Source organism: Carcharhinus amblyrhynchos, unplaced genomic scaffold (genome assembly GCF_965287045.1).
Source record: "Carcharhinus amblyrhynchos unplaced genomic scaffold, sCarAmb.v2.hapA scaffold_38, whole genome shotgun sequence".
NCBI classification, from domain to species: domain Eukaryota; kingdom Metazoa; phylum Chordata; class Chondrichthyes; order Carcharhiniformes; family Carcharhinidae; genus Carcharhinus; species Carcharhinus amblyrhynchos.
The window spans coordinates 5,588,594-5,602,407 of NW_027649779.1; the positions used below are offsets into that span (position 1 = coordinate 5,588,594).

The 13,814-nt window shown below is 45.4% G+C and overlaps 2 protein-coding genes across 2 annotated transcripts in view; both read left to right on the top strand.

Annotated features, from left to right (window-relative positions):
* LOC145362417 (uncharacterized) overlaps positions 1–13,814 on the top strand; it is a 1,142,232-nt gene that overhangs the window by 678,242 nt on the left and 450,176 nt on the right. The window contains exon 6 of the mRNA XM_080218454.1: positions 2,917–2,926. Coding sequence (XP_080074580.1) covers positions 2,917–2,926 — 10 coding nt within the window. The remainder of the gene's footprint in view (positions 1–2,916; positions 2,927–13,814) is intronic.
* Positions 4,864–9,750, top strand: LOC145362305 (putative G-protein coupled receptor 139). The gene is made up of 2 exons (XM_080218387.1): positions 4,864–5,080; positions 8,849–9,750. The coding sequence occupies exons 1-2, from the start codon at positions 4,864–4,866 to the stop codon at positions 9,748–9,750; spliced, it is 1,119 nt and encodes a 372-aa protein (XP_080074513.1).

Here is a 13,814-nt window from a genome sequence, read left to right on the forward strand (position 1 = left end):
ATTCGCTCACATTTCAAACTGGCAGAATGGATTTGAAAAATCTCTCAATGTTTCACTGATTAAACACTCTAACATTAATGTCCCGCATCAGAAACATCTGCTTCAATATTGCCTCTTTCGCTTACAGATCAAATGACGGGTTGAACTTTGGACGCTGAAAATTTCCCTCAGCTGATTATCAAGATCTCTGTAGGGCTCAACTACAATATCAGCTCTCGGTGACTGTATCAGTAAAATTCTCCCAGCTTATCATTCTGAATCTGTAACTGAGACTACCTTAGATTTTATTTCAATATTCAGTGTAAAATGTATGAGGCATTTTTGTTATAATGTAATTATAGTTAATCGTTTCCCCGTAGTTCAAATTTCATGTATAAGTAAGAAACTTGTTTTATTTCTTATTCACATTTGTTAATTCCTCTTCCTATTAATGTCCTGTTTTCTATTTTTGGTGTATGTAACAGATGTCCAAACGTTGACGGATTCCCTGTGCATGTGTTCTATTTTCAATGTAATGTTCAATCGTTATATTCACTTTTCTAACTTAAAAAAAATTGATTGTAAATTATTGTCTGATTTTTAAAAATAAACATTGAATAAAAATTTAACCATCTCTGGCTTGGCTTAATTCCGTTCTCTAAAAACCCATCAACTCCGCTCCATTTCCCGATTATAGAGACCCCCACCGTCCCCCCTTCCCCAGACAGACATGTCCCCCCCATGTATGGGATGTGGCTGAACTCAAGGCCCATCCGTGAAAGAGGCACTGCACCACCCAGTGGTCCACCCGTGTAAAAACACCTTCATAAGAACATAAGAAATAGGAGCAGGAGTAGGCCATCTAGCCCTTCGAGCCTGCCCCGCCATTCAATAAGATCATGGCTGATCTGTCGTGGCTCAGTTCCACATTACCGCCCGCTCCCCATAACTCTTAATCCCCTCTCTTATCAAAAACCCATCAACCTGCGTCTAAAAAATATTTAGCGAGGCAGCCTCCACCACTTCAACGGGCAGATAATTCCAGAGATTCACCACTCTTTGAGTGAAGAAGTTCTTCCTCAACTCCGTTCTAAACCGCCCCCCCCCTTTATCTTGAGGCTGTGCCCCCTATCTTATACGTCTCAATGAGATCTCCCCTCATTCTTCTAAACTCTAACGAGTACAAGCCGAGTCTATTCAGCCTCTCCTCATAGCTCAACCCCCTCAACTCCGGCATCAGCCTAGTAAACCTCCTCTGCATTCCCTCCAAGGCCAAAATATCCTTGCGTAAGTACGGCGCCCAAAACTGCACACAGTACTCCAGCTGCGGCCTCACCAATGCCCTATACAGCTGCAGCAAGACCTCCCTACTTTTATATTCAATCCCCCTCGCTATGAAGGCCAGCATCCCATTAGCCTTCCTGACCACCTGCTGCACCTGCAGGCTGGGTTTTTGCGACTCATGCACAAGGACCCCGAGGTCCCTCTGCACAGTCGCCTGCTGCAGTTTTTCCCCACGGAAGTAATAATCCTTCCTACCATTATTCCTACCAAAATGGGCCACCTCGCATTTGCCAACATTAAATTCCATTTGCCAGTTCCTGGCCCATTCGCCCAGCCTATCTAGATCCTTCTGCAGACTCTCCACACCCTCCGCGCAATTTGCCGTTCCACCAATCTTGGTGTCATCAGCAAATTTCGACACCATACACTCGGTTCCCTCCTCCAGATCATCTATATAAATGGTAAATAGCTGACGCCCCAGCACCGACCCCTGAGGCACTCCACTAGTCACCAACCGCCAATCCGAATAGCACCCATTGAACCCCACTCTCTGCCTCCTACTTGACAACCAATCCTCTATCCACGCTAACACCCTACCCCCAACTCCATGCCCCTTTACCTTCTGCAATAACCTCTTGTGAGGCACCTTGTCAAACGCCTTCTGAAAATCAAGAAAGACCACATCCACCGGCTCCCCTCTATCCACCGCCCTAGACACATCCTCATAGAACTCCAGTAAATTTGTCAGACACGACTTCCCCTTAACGAAACCGTGCTGCGTCTGCTCTATCAAGCAATTCCCCTCAAGATGCCTCATCTCTGCCTTTTTATGATAAAAAGAAAGAGACAGAATGAATGAACAATGAGGAGACATTGGTGATTTAATTCATAAACTGGTCCGTCACTGACGAGTTTCAGATAATTCTAAACAGCAAAGGCTCTGCTTCATCAGAGGCCGATGCAGGGCAGTGCTAGGCAGGAAATAGTTCCCTTAACACTGCCCCTTATAAAAACTATCAGAGTCGCTGCAGCGTGGATGAACAGGACGAATCTCTCTGTACATTGTCGGATGGAATACTTACAAGGCAGGCATACCACAAGCTACATAGGGAACACATACAGAACAGTGGTGCAAACCATGAGATGAAACAAAGAGACTGAGGTGTATTTCACATAAGCACATTAAAGATTACAAATTTCCAAATTGTGACTCGTGTTATGGGATAATTTGAAGAGTCCAATACTGTCTTTAACTACAGACAATATCAAACTCACGAGGCAGATAAACCTCCTCAACTCTCCGTGCAGGAGCATGGCGCGAAATACAGGTGTCAGTACAAGTGGGCAGTGTCATGGACACTGCCAAGGCTCAGGCCTGAAGTGGAGCTGAGGAACGAGGGGTTTGTAGGGGGAGGGGGCTGACAGGAGTGTCTGAGGTGGGAGTGGAATTGAGAGGGCTGTCTAACTGGTGAGGGGGCTGAGTGGGATTCTGAGGGTGGGGGTGGCTGTGTGAGGAGCCTGAGGAGGAGGTGGCTGAATGGGGATCTGAGGGGGAGAGCGTCGAGTGGGGATTTGAGGATGGGGGTAGGTGAGTGACGAGTCTGAGGGGGACAGGTTCAGGTGAGGTGCTGGGGGTGGGCAGGGCTGATTGAGGTGTCAGAGAGTGAAAGAGGCTGAGTGGGTGTCTGAGGGAGAAGGAGGCTTCCAGAGGATTATGGGATAGGGTCTGGCTGGGACTGTTGTGACCCATTTGGACTGGTGCAGGCCCGATGGGCCAAATAACTTCCTCCTGCACGGTTGGAATTCTATGATTCTATGACATAAACACGGATTGCTACTGATTAACACGGGATGGAATTGTCCTCTCCCGCCCATTATGATTCCCACGGCAGGCGAGACACAGATCATATAAAAGCCCGCTGACCTCAGGCGGGGATTTTCTGACATTGGAACAATCACGGCCGTAAAATCATAGAGTCATTGAGGTTTACAGCATGGAAACAGGCCCTTCGGCCCAACTTGTCCATGCTGCATTTTTTTATCCACCGCTAAGCTAGTCCCAATTGCCAGCATTTGGCACATTTTCATCTATCTTATCCATCTAACTGTCTTAATGTTTTTTTCACTGTCAAAACTGTACCCACCTCTACTCCCTCTGGCAGCTTGTTCCAGACACTCACTAACCTGTGTGTGAAACAATTGCCCACCCAGACCCTTTTGCATCTTTTCCTCTCGCCTTCAACTGATTCCCTCTAGTTTTAGACTACCCTGCCTTTGGGAAAAGATATTGACTATCTAGCTGATCTGTGCCCCTCATTATTTTGTAGACCTCTATAAGATCACCCCTAGGATTTCTACACGGCCGGGAGCAAGTTCCAGTCTATCATGTTTCACCTTAAAACACAAACTATCAAGTCCCTATACCCTCCTAGTAAATCTTTTCTGAACTCTTTGTAGTTTAATAATATATTTCCTATAATAGGGTGACCAGAACTGTACACAATGTTCCAAGTTTGGCCTTACCAATCTCTTGTACATCTTCAACAAGAAGTCCCAACTCACTTATTCGCTGTTTTGACCAATGAAACCAAGCACGCCAAATGCCTTCTTCACAACTCTGTCCAACTGTGTCTCCACTTTCAAGGAGATATGAACCAGTACCCTCCCAGATTTTTTTGTTCTCTAACTGCCCCAAATACCTTAGCATTAACTAAGTGCTGCCCTGGTTCGATATATCAAATGCATCACCTCACACTTATCTAAATTAAACTCCATGTGCCATTCATCAACCTACTGGTCCAATTCATCACGATCCCGTTACAATTCGAGATAACCTTTTTCGCTGTCCACTATGCCACTAATCTTGTTGTCATCTACAAACTGACTAAGCGTGCCTCCCAAATTCTCATCCAAATCATTAATATAAACCACAAATCACAATGGACACACCCATGGTGTTAGTATTTTCCAATGGGGGTACCATAAGCATAGACATGGGTCAAGGGTGGATGAGGAAAAACACAATGTTAAAATGGCGGCGCGGGTTCGTTGTGCTGAAGGGCCTGTTTCCCGTGCTGTGTTGTTCTTTGTTCTTTGTTCTTTGTAGTCACACGTTATTTTCTCCAAGATTTTGGGTTCAGACATTCCCCATTTCCCCCCCCCCCCAATGCGATGCTGACAACTTTGCGTTTCGAGGTTTAAAATGTTCTGCCTTTACGGACAGATTGGGGGGACTTTTGCACCATCTTTTTTTTTGTCACAATTCCATCTCCCAGCAGGATTGAAAGATGCTGGTCAGCCCTTCCGGCATTGCCAACATTCCTTCCGTCAGGAACGCTCACTCAGACCCTTTTTGTGATGCATTTACAGGAAAGATTTTAGATGGAAAATATTAACCTGTTTGTTCAGTGACTGTAATTAATGTTGGAATTAATTCAACCAGTACTAATCGTGTCTCTGGAGCATTCCCATCCATGCTTCATAAAGGGGTCCTCCCAGTGTTATGCACAGTGTCAGTGGGAGCGTCACAGTGATAAGCGGCTCCAGACAGAGGGAGTCGAGAGATCAACATTGGGAGAGAGAAATTGCAAGCTTTTTGCAATGGACTTGAATCCAGCAAAGGTAGATCTGGATGTTTCCAGAATGGATCAGCATCTGAGGGGCACAGATCTGAATGTTACAACAACTGAGAGGAGTTTATTCTCGATACTTTACTTGCTTTCTCAAGGTTGGCCGTCCACAGCTAAGCGTGTTGAATCTGTACTGAAACTGATTCAATATTTTTACTATCCAATTCTGGCTCTTGTTGGTGTCCCTGGTAAGTTTCTCCACTGACTATGAATGATGTAGCCCGTGTTTAACTCTGCCACTCTTGCCGTCTGATCGACCTTGTTTGTGATTGTTGCTTGTGGTCTGTGTCCTTGTCGAGTTATCACATCACAAAGCACTGATCACTATGTTAATGCTGCCTGTGTTGTGAAGTCGAGTTTGTAAAGATGTAAAAGATGCTTAGAAAGATTTAAAAGAATTGTGAAAACCTGCTGGAGGGGCAAAAAAGAATGTGGTCCCTTTAAAATTTTGTTTTTGTTTGACGCTAAGATGTTTAAACTGCAGAATGCACAGAAACTCTAAGTTGCAACACTTATTCCAGAGTCCAAAAGCTTAGGAGTTGCCTGGTATAACCGGCACTGCAGGTTTTGCATTGTGGTCAGCACAGTAAGAATTCTCACAACACCAGGTTAAAGCCCAACAGGTTTATTTGGTACCATGAGATTTTGGAATGTTGTTCCTTCTTCAGGCAAATGAGGAGCTGTGTTCAAAAACGGGACATATAAAGACACGAACTCAACTAACAAAATAATGGTTGGAATTGGAGTCTTCATAGTTAAACAAGTCTTAAAGTTACAGATAATATGAGTGGAGAGTTAAGCATAGGTTAAAGAGATGTGTATTATCTCCTGTCAGGGCAGTTAGTGAGATTGTGCAAGTCCAGGCAAGTCGTGGGGGAAACAGGTAATGTGAATTTATCACATAATCACACATATTACAGATAATGTGACATTATGGGATCTTGCAACACAAGGTCCCAGTGTGTGTGGAGCTTGGCTATCAGTCACTGTTCAGCGAATCTGCGCTGTTGTGTGTCATGAAGGTCACTTTGGAGAATGCTTACCTGACGATCTGAGGCTCAATGCCCGTCACTGCTGAAGTATTCCTCAACTGGAAGAGAACGCTCCTGATGATTGACAGTCCTGGGTTTGCAAAATTTCACTAACTGGCCTGGATGGAGACAGTACACACCTCTACAACCTGCGCTTGGCCCTCTCTCCAATCACATTGTCTGTACCCTTAAGACTTGACTATCTCGAAAGACTCGCATTCCAACCATTACTTTGTAAATTGAGTTTGTGTCTTTATATGCCCTGTTTGTGAACAGAACTTCCACTCACTGGATGAAGGGGCAGCGCCCCAAAAGCTAGTGCTGCCATATAAACCTGTTGGATTTTAACCTGGCGTTGTGAGACTTCTTACTGTGCTTACCCCAGTCCAACACTGGCATCTCCACATCATGGTTTTGCATTGTGCCAGTCCATGAGTTTAAATTTTAAAAAAACTCAGCTAAAAGGGACCGATTTGAAATTATTGTTGTTGACAACCTCAAGCCAATCTGAGTACAGTGTTGTTGATAGGTCATTAGGATCATATAAAAAAAGACAACTGTCTTCAGGGCAGATCCACCAGTGCTGAGCCAGGAGTACATCCAGAAGTGGGGCCCGATCACCTGAAATAGTCAGGATTAAGACAGACATGGAGAGAAATTAATTCTCTCAATGGGTGGTGAATCTGTTGAATTCATTACCTCAGTGTGGTGGATGCTGGGATTTCTTAAATTTGAGGAGACAGAGTTTTAAATAGTAATGGATTAGAGCATGGGCTGGGGGCTGGTTTGTGAGGGGAGTGGGAGGTTAGTATCGGACTTGTTGTGCCCCTGATAGTTAGGTGTTTACCTGGCAATAGTCCAGAAGGCCTATTCCACTGGAGAATTGTACTGTGCCTGCTACCATCTGGCAAACTGATTTCAATCCCTTACATCAGATCAGAGTTACCCTGAAAAAAAATAGGGGGAGGGCGACCTCTTGTAACTTTGGATTTTATTTTAAAAGTGCAGACAGTGCTCCATATGGGACAGCTCCACACACCCCACCCCCAACCCCACCCCACATATTCCATGTGCATCCAGCAGAAGGGATTCTTCAGTTCCTGGCAATAAAATGATACAAAACTTACTCCAACTTGTAAAGAAAACAAAAAAGCTTTAATAAGGAAACTTCATAACACTAACACTCGAGACCTCACCCTAGGCCACTCCAAGCTCCCTCAAACCCCAGCAGCATGTTACTTATACTGAGTCGGTTGGTCAGCTGACCGCCACGTCATTTTCTCATTGGTTAGATAACTTTCAGCTTGTTCCCATTGATCACTATAACAGATCCAATGTGAGTCTGTTGGTTGTTATATTGGTTCCATTCTAACATTCCACTCAAACCCGCCTCTCCCACGACCTGATCCCTGCCAACCCAACCAACTCAAACCCATCACTTCCCAGACACTTCCCAGTTACTGTGATCCCACCAGTTCACCAGATTCTCCGAATCTTCCCTGTTCTTGGTGTCATCGTTGTTTGACATCTGACCCACTGCAGTGGTGTCATCAGCAAACTTGGATATCAAGTTGGAGAGGAATTTGTCCACACAGTCATTGCTGTATAAGGAGTATAGTAAGGGACTGAGGACACAGTTTTGTGGGGCACCGCTGATGGGAGTGATTTTGGAGGAGGTGTTTTGACTGTCCTTATTTATTGCTGTCTCACAGGATCAAATTGCAGAGGTAGAGGCCTAGCCCCAGGCCACAGACTTTGTCGATGAGTTTCATTGGAATAATGATGTTAAAGGCTGAGCTGTAGCCAATAAACAGGAGTCATTGTTACAATGTTGAATGTAGGGCCAGGGCGATGTCATCTGTGGACCTATTGCAGAGATAGGTGAATTGTAGCAGATCCAAGCAATCTGGGAGGCTGGAATTGATTCATGCCATAGCAAATCTTTTGCTGCATCATATAATATTGGATATAAGTGTCACTGGACAATAGTCACTGAGGCAGGTTGCTTGGTTTTTGTTTGATAGCGGCCTTGGTTTGAGCTTTTCTTACGGTGCATAGACCAGCAACTATCCCACTGAGAGAGGAATCACTGAGCTTCACTGGTCCAGTAGACCATAGTGGGGCAGCAGCAAATATACTGGGCACTATGGACAGTAGCTATACACTGAACCAGGAAGCTTTGAAATCAAACCCTGGTAGTTGTGTTCTGTGCCATTCGAGTGTGAGATTATGATTTCTTCCCGTGTTGTACAAACAGCGGACACAATGCTGTGGTCTCCTCTCCAGGATACAGTCCTGTGTAAACATAATAGAGATTCTGAGCTGCCGAGGCATTGGGATCTCTCTCTGCCAACTGCTGGTAGTGTCTAGAGGAAAGGGTGAAACCAGCACTGTTTGGTACCAGCTCTGCTGCACGAGTTGTCAGTAAGCTGTTTGAAAGACGACAGATTACTACGTACAGGACTCCACGCTGAATTATCTGTCAGGATTACCCACACAGCCTTCTCACTCTCCAAATCCCCCACAAGGTACCAAAACTATTTACCTGCAGCTAAGTGAGGGTAAATGTTGAGGACCCCCGGAAAACGCTTTCAAAAATGAATAGCATTTTGTACCTACCATGAAGCATCATAGTGGCACACTGGTTAGCACTGCTGACTCAGCATCAGGAACCTGGGTTCAATTCCAGGCTCGGGTCACTGTCTGTGTCGAGTTTGGATCTTCTCCCCGTGTCTGCCTGGATTTCCTCCAGATGTTCCACTTTCGTCTCACTCTCCAAAAGATGTGCTGGATCATATAAAAAGAAAGATTTACCTGGTTCAGTGTGTGTGCACATTTTTTTAAAACAAGTTCCATCTGCAGTCTAAATGGTAACTTATTCCCCTGAATCATGGCTAATTTTATTCTTTATTTCCTTCCTGACAGTGAACATAATCACAATTGTGACACTGACGAGCAGAAACTGTGGCCTGTCCAAATGTGTCACTCGTTACCTGGTGGCCATGTCAGCGGGGGATCTGCTCGTCATTATCCTTGACCTGATATTGAGACACATTCCCATTGTTTATTGGGAACAGTTTTATTTCCTGCTATCAGTCCCCGTGTGTAACATCCACGCCGTCCTGCTTTATGCAGCCACTGACTGTTCTGTCTGGTTCACCGTCACTTTCACCTTTGATCAATTTGTGGCCATTTGCTGCCCCAAGCTGAGAAGTAAATATTGCACTGAGAAATCGGCGGCTGTGGTTCTGGGAACAGTGACAGTGCTGAGCTGTTTAAAGAACATTATCTGGTATTTTATGTTATTAAATGGATATGGGCTGGCGAACAATCCCTGGTTTTGTCGCTTCTCATGGGATGTTGTGGATTCTCTGGTCTGGACAACAATTGAGTTTCTCCACAACATTCTAACTCCGTGTGTCCCATTCGCCCTGATTCTGCTGCTCAATGCTCTCACTGTCAGACACATTTTAGTGAGCAGCAGAGCCCGCAGGAGACTCCGGGCTCACAGCAGTGGGGAAAATCCTAGTGACCCAGAGATGGAGAGTCGAAGGAAATCCATCATTTTACTGTTTGTTATCTCAGCGAATTTCATCGTCTTATGGTCGACATTAATGTTTTATTCAACATGGAGTCGGATGTATGGCTTGGGCTATCAGTCGATGAGGTTACATCTTTTTGTTATGGAATTGGGTTTTATGCTACAACTCACAAGTTGCTGCACAAACACCGCCATTTATGCTGTGACACAGACTCACTTTAGACAGCAGCTAAAAGATCTTCTGAAATACCCCTTTACTGCAATTCTTCATCTCAATACACCCTGACAGGAAACTACAACCACAAGTTCGATGATTCTTCCTGTTAAGCATTCACATAGTAAACAACAAAACAGCATCATAGAGACAGAAATAATTACACACACACATGCACACAGAGAGAAAAAGTGAGAGGGAGACGTGGGGGGGCAGTGTTAGCAACAATGAGAGTGATAGAGATTGACAGAGAGAGGGAAAGGCACAAAGGCATGGATAACAACAAGATTTGAAAGATGTTCGAATAGGTGCAGACAGAGAGAAAGAACAGAGGCAGAGAGAGACTCTCACAGAGTGAGAGAGACAGGGATAGGGAGTAGAGAAAACGGCGAGGGTGATATACAGGGAATGAGAAAGGGAGACAGAGGAAGACAGTTTGGAGGTTGTAATAAGAGAGTGAAAGGAAGATGAAGGGGAAATGGGGGGGGCAGAACGTGAGGCAGAGGGAAATAGCCAGCGACAAAGAGAAACACAGATATAGAGACAGACAGCGGGTGCAAATGGGAAAGAGTGAGACTTAATGAGCACAGTGGAAACAACAAGAAAAAGAGGCAGATTGAGGTAAACAGAAGGAGAGGGAGACTCAAAAGGGGGAAGAGAGTGGGACTGATAGGGGACAGGAGAGAGAGAGAGAAGGGTTGAGAGAGGGACAGTGGGGGAGAGGCGGAGAGACAGAAAAAGACAGAGAGTAACATCGAGAGGGAGAGAGAAAGAGGCACAGAGAGGAACAGAGAAAGAGTGACAGAGAGAAAGAGGAAGGCACAAACACAAAAAGAGGCAGAGAGACACATTTAATGAGCTTAACGATACCCATCAGGTGGAGTTATTGGAATATGCCCTTCCTGATTGAGACAGTTAATGCTGTCCAATCCGGGAGCTCTACAGATCTACATAATATGGTATCTCGAGGTTACAGGAACTCAGGATGTTTACACTCAGGATGTGTACGTGATGGACTGGTGGTTTTATCACTGGGCTATTAATGCAGAAACTCAGCTAATGTTCTGGACACCAGGGTTCCGATCTTTTCACGGCATATGGTAAAGCTTGAATAAATATATTTGGAGTTTAGAATCCGCTGGTGACCATTAAAATTGTCGGTTTTCTGAAAAAAATAAACATCTGGTTCACCAATGTCCCAGGGAGGGTAATCTGTCGCCCTACTGTTGTCAGGCATAATCGTGACCCCAGGGCCACAGCAATGAGGTTGACACTTAATTGCCCTCTGAACATGGGCAACTGGGAGACCGAGTCGTGAAGGCAGATGCTTTGAGTTGGTTATAATTGACAGACACTGGTCGTATTCCCAATGGAAGAGAGGGTTATCATGAACTTCTTTCAAAACTCTCCCAGTGGCAGTCAATAATATTCGGTTGTGGATGCAAATTTACCCATTCCTGAATAAACTGAAAAAGCTAGTGTTGATGGAGGATTGGCTGTCTAATAGGAGGCAGAGAGTTGGTATTACTATTTAAAAGGCGAAAAGCTGCAGCATGCTACGGTGCAGAGGGACCTGGGGGTCCTTGTGCATGAGTCACAAAAACCCAGCCTGCAGGTGCAGCAGGTGATCAAGAAGGCGAATGGAATGTTGGCCTTTATAGCGAGGGGGATAGAATATAAAAGCAGGGAGGTCTTGCTGCAACATACAGGGTACTGGTGAGGCTGCAGCTGGAGTACTGTGTGCAGTATTGGTCGCCGCAGTTGCGCAAGGATATTTTGGCCTCAGAGGGACTGCAAAAGAGGTTCACTACGCTGATACTGGAGATGAGGGGGTTGGGCTATGAAGAGAGACTAAATAGACTGGGTCTGTACTCGTTGGAGTTCAGAAGGATGAGGGGGGATCTTATAGAGACGTGTAAGATAATGAAAGGGATGGATAGGGTAGAGGTAGAGAGATTCTTTCCTCTCAGAAAGGACAGCAGGACTAGAGGGCGCACCCTCAATATAAGTTGGGGGGGGGGGCAGTTTAGAATGGAGTTGAGGAGGAACTTCTTCACTCAAAGGGTGGTGAATCTCAGGAATTCTCTGCCCGTTGAAGTGGCGGAGGTTACCTCGCTAAATATATTTAAGTCACGGGTAGATAGGTTTTTGGTAGGCAAGGGAATTAAGGGGAGAAAGCGCGAAAGTGGAACTGATCCACTTCAGATCAGCCATGATCTTATTGAATGGTGGGGCAGGCTCGAAGGGCTAGATGGCCTACTCCTGCTCCTATTTCTTATATTCTTATGTTCTTATCGGGAAACCAAAAGCTGTGACAGCCTGAATTGCACCCATATTGGAGTGGCAGAGAGGAGCTGACTGTGGAAGATGGCACGGGCCTATATGGTTCAAGTGTGTTGTCTTGAATCAGTATCACCATCACATCCTGGCTGAAATTTATCTTAGTCACCCAAGAGTGACAGACTGAATGTCCTCAAATTGCCATGTCTGTTGGCCAGGTATGGATACAGATATTTTCTCGAGGGTCATTGTTGGCAACATCAACAAGGGCAGAACTATGACCAGTCACTACTCTCCACTCTTGGGAATGGCTGGGATGGTTGTAGGCGTAGCTGCACTTGGACAGTGCCGGACCCTTCATGGGGTGAGTGTTCCTGATAATGGTAGGTGCTGCTTCAAAGGCATAGTCAGTTAATCAAGCACAAGGACAAGAGTGGAGAAAACTCACACCTCTTTTGACTCCCACAGGTGTTGGTTTCTGAAAATGGTCCACCCTTCATCAGCCAGGAATTTGCGCATTGCATGAAGTAGAACAGAATTTGATACATTAAGACAGTGCCCATATTACCCATCATTCAACGGCCTGGCAGAAAGAGCGGCCCGAACAGTAAAAGCAGGTTCAAAAAACCGTCCCACAACCTCCTTGGACACCAAACCATCCAGATTCAACTTCAATTACAGGGCAACATCCTGCTTCAATCGTCTACAAGCCATGAAGCCCCAAGCCATGCAGGACAAATCAATTCCCAGCACACTGGGAACTTCGGAAAGAATTCAGGGCACACCAGTTCCTGCTCTTCATCTCCGCCAGTGGGGACCTCGGAGTCTGAAATGGACACAGCGGTTTTAGCCTCTCGACAACTTTGTCTCCCAATAAAGGGAACTCGGGCCACAGCGCTCATGGTGGGAGAGAGCAGCTGCGGTCTGCTGAACACCCCCCCTCACTGCCCAGGCTGAGCTGGAGGAACCACACCCAGCTTTGAAACACCAAAAAGGCTTACAAAGCAGTGAGCTCTCGGTGGTTACTCAGACCCAGAGGGAAAGGGGTGCAATGAATTCAAACAGGTTCACAGTCGGACGTACATAAATATAAACTACCGAACTGAGACCTGTGAAATCTGTCCACTCAGTGAGCTCCACAGGGAACTCCAAGCTGCAAAGAGCGAAACACTGAGATTTGGGGTAAGTTTAGGGAAGTGGATGGAATGGTGTTTCAGTGTGCTGTGTCCCCTACTGCCCGGTCCAGTGCGGGCAGTGTCTCCCAGACATTACAGTTCAGGAAGTGAGGTGAGCAGATGGGATTATTGAAGCTTTCAGAAGGATTTTGACAAGGTCTCACATATCAGACTGCCATGTAAAGTGAAAGCGTTTGGGATTGCAGACAATGTTTTGCGATGTATAGAAAGCTGGTTAACAGATAGAAAACAGAGAGTTGGCAGTCAGTGTCTAGTGGGGTGCAGCAGGAATCTGTGCATGGACCCAACTGTTCATTTCTATATTTATTCATCTAAAAATGGAATTAAATGTATTATTCCCAAATTTTCAGAAGATTGAAGGTGGGTGAGGGTGAGCTCTGAGAAACATACAGACAAGCTTCAGAGCGATTTGAACTGTCTCAATGTGTGGGCTTGTGCAAAGCAGTTGCAGTAAAATGTGGGTAAGTGTGAGGTTATCTCTTTGCAGCAATAATAGGAAGACAGATTATTATCTGAATGTGTGTAAATTCAGAGAGGTGGATACTCAGTGAGGCCTTATATCAGACTAGATCATGTCCCTGGTGTTGCAAAAGAAGGTGCCATTTTGCAGGTGTCAGATTGTGGTTCAAGTGGTCTGACGTGGAAATTAAAATAACAAAA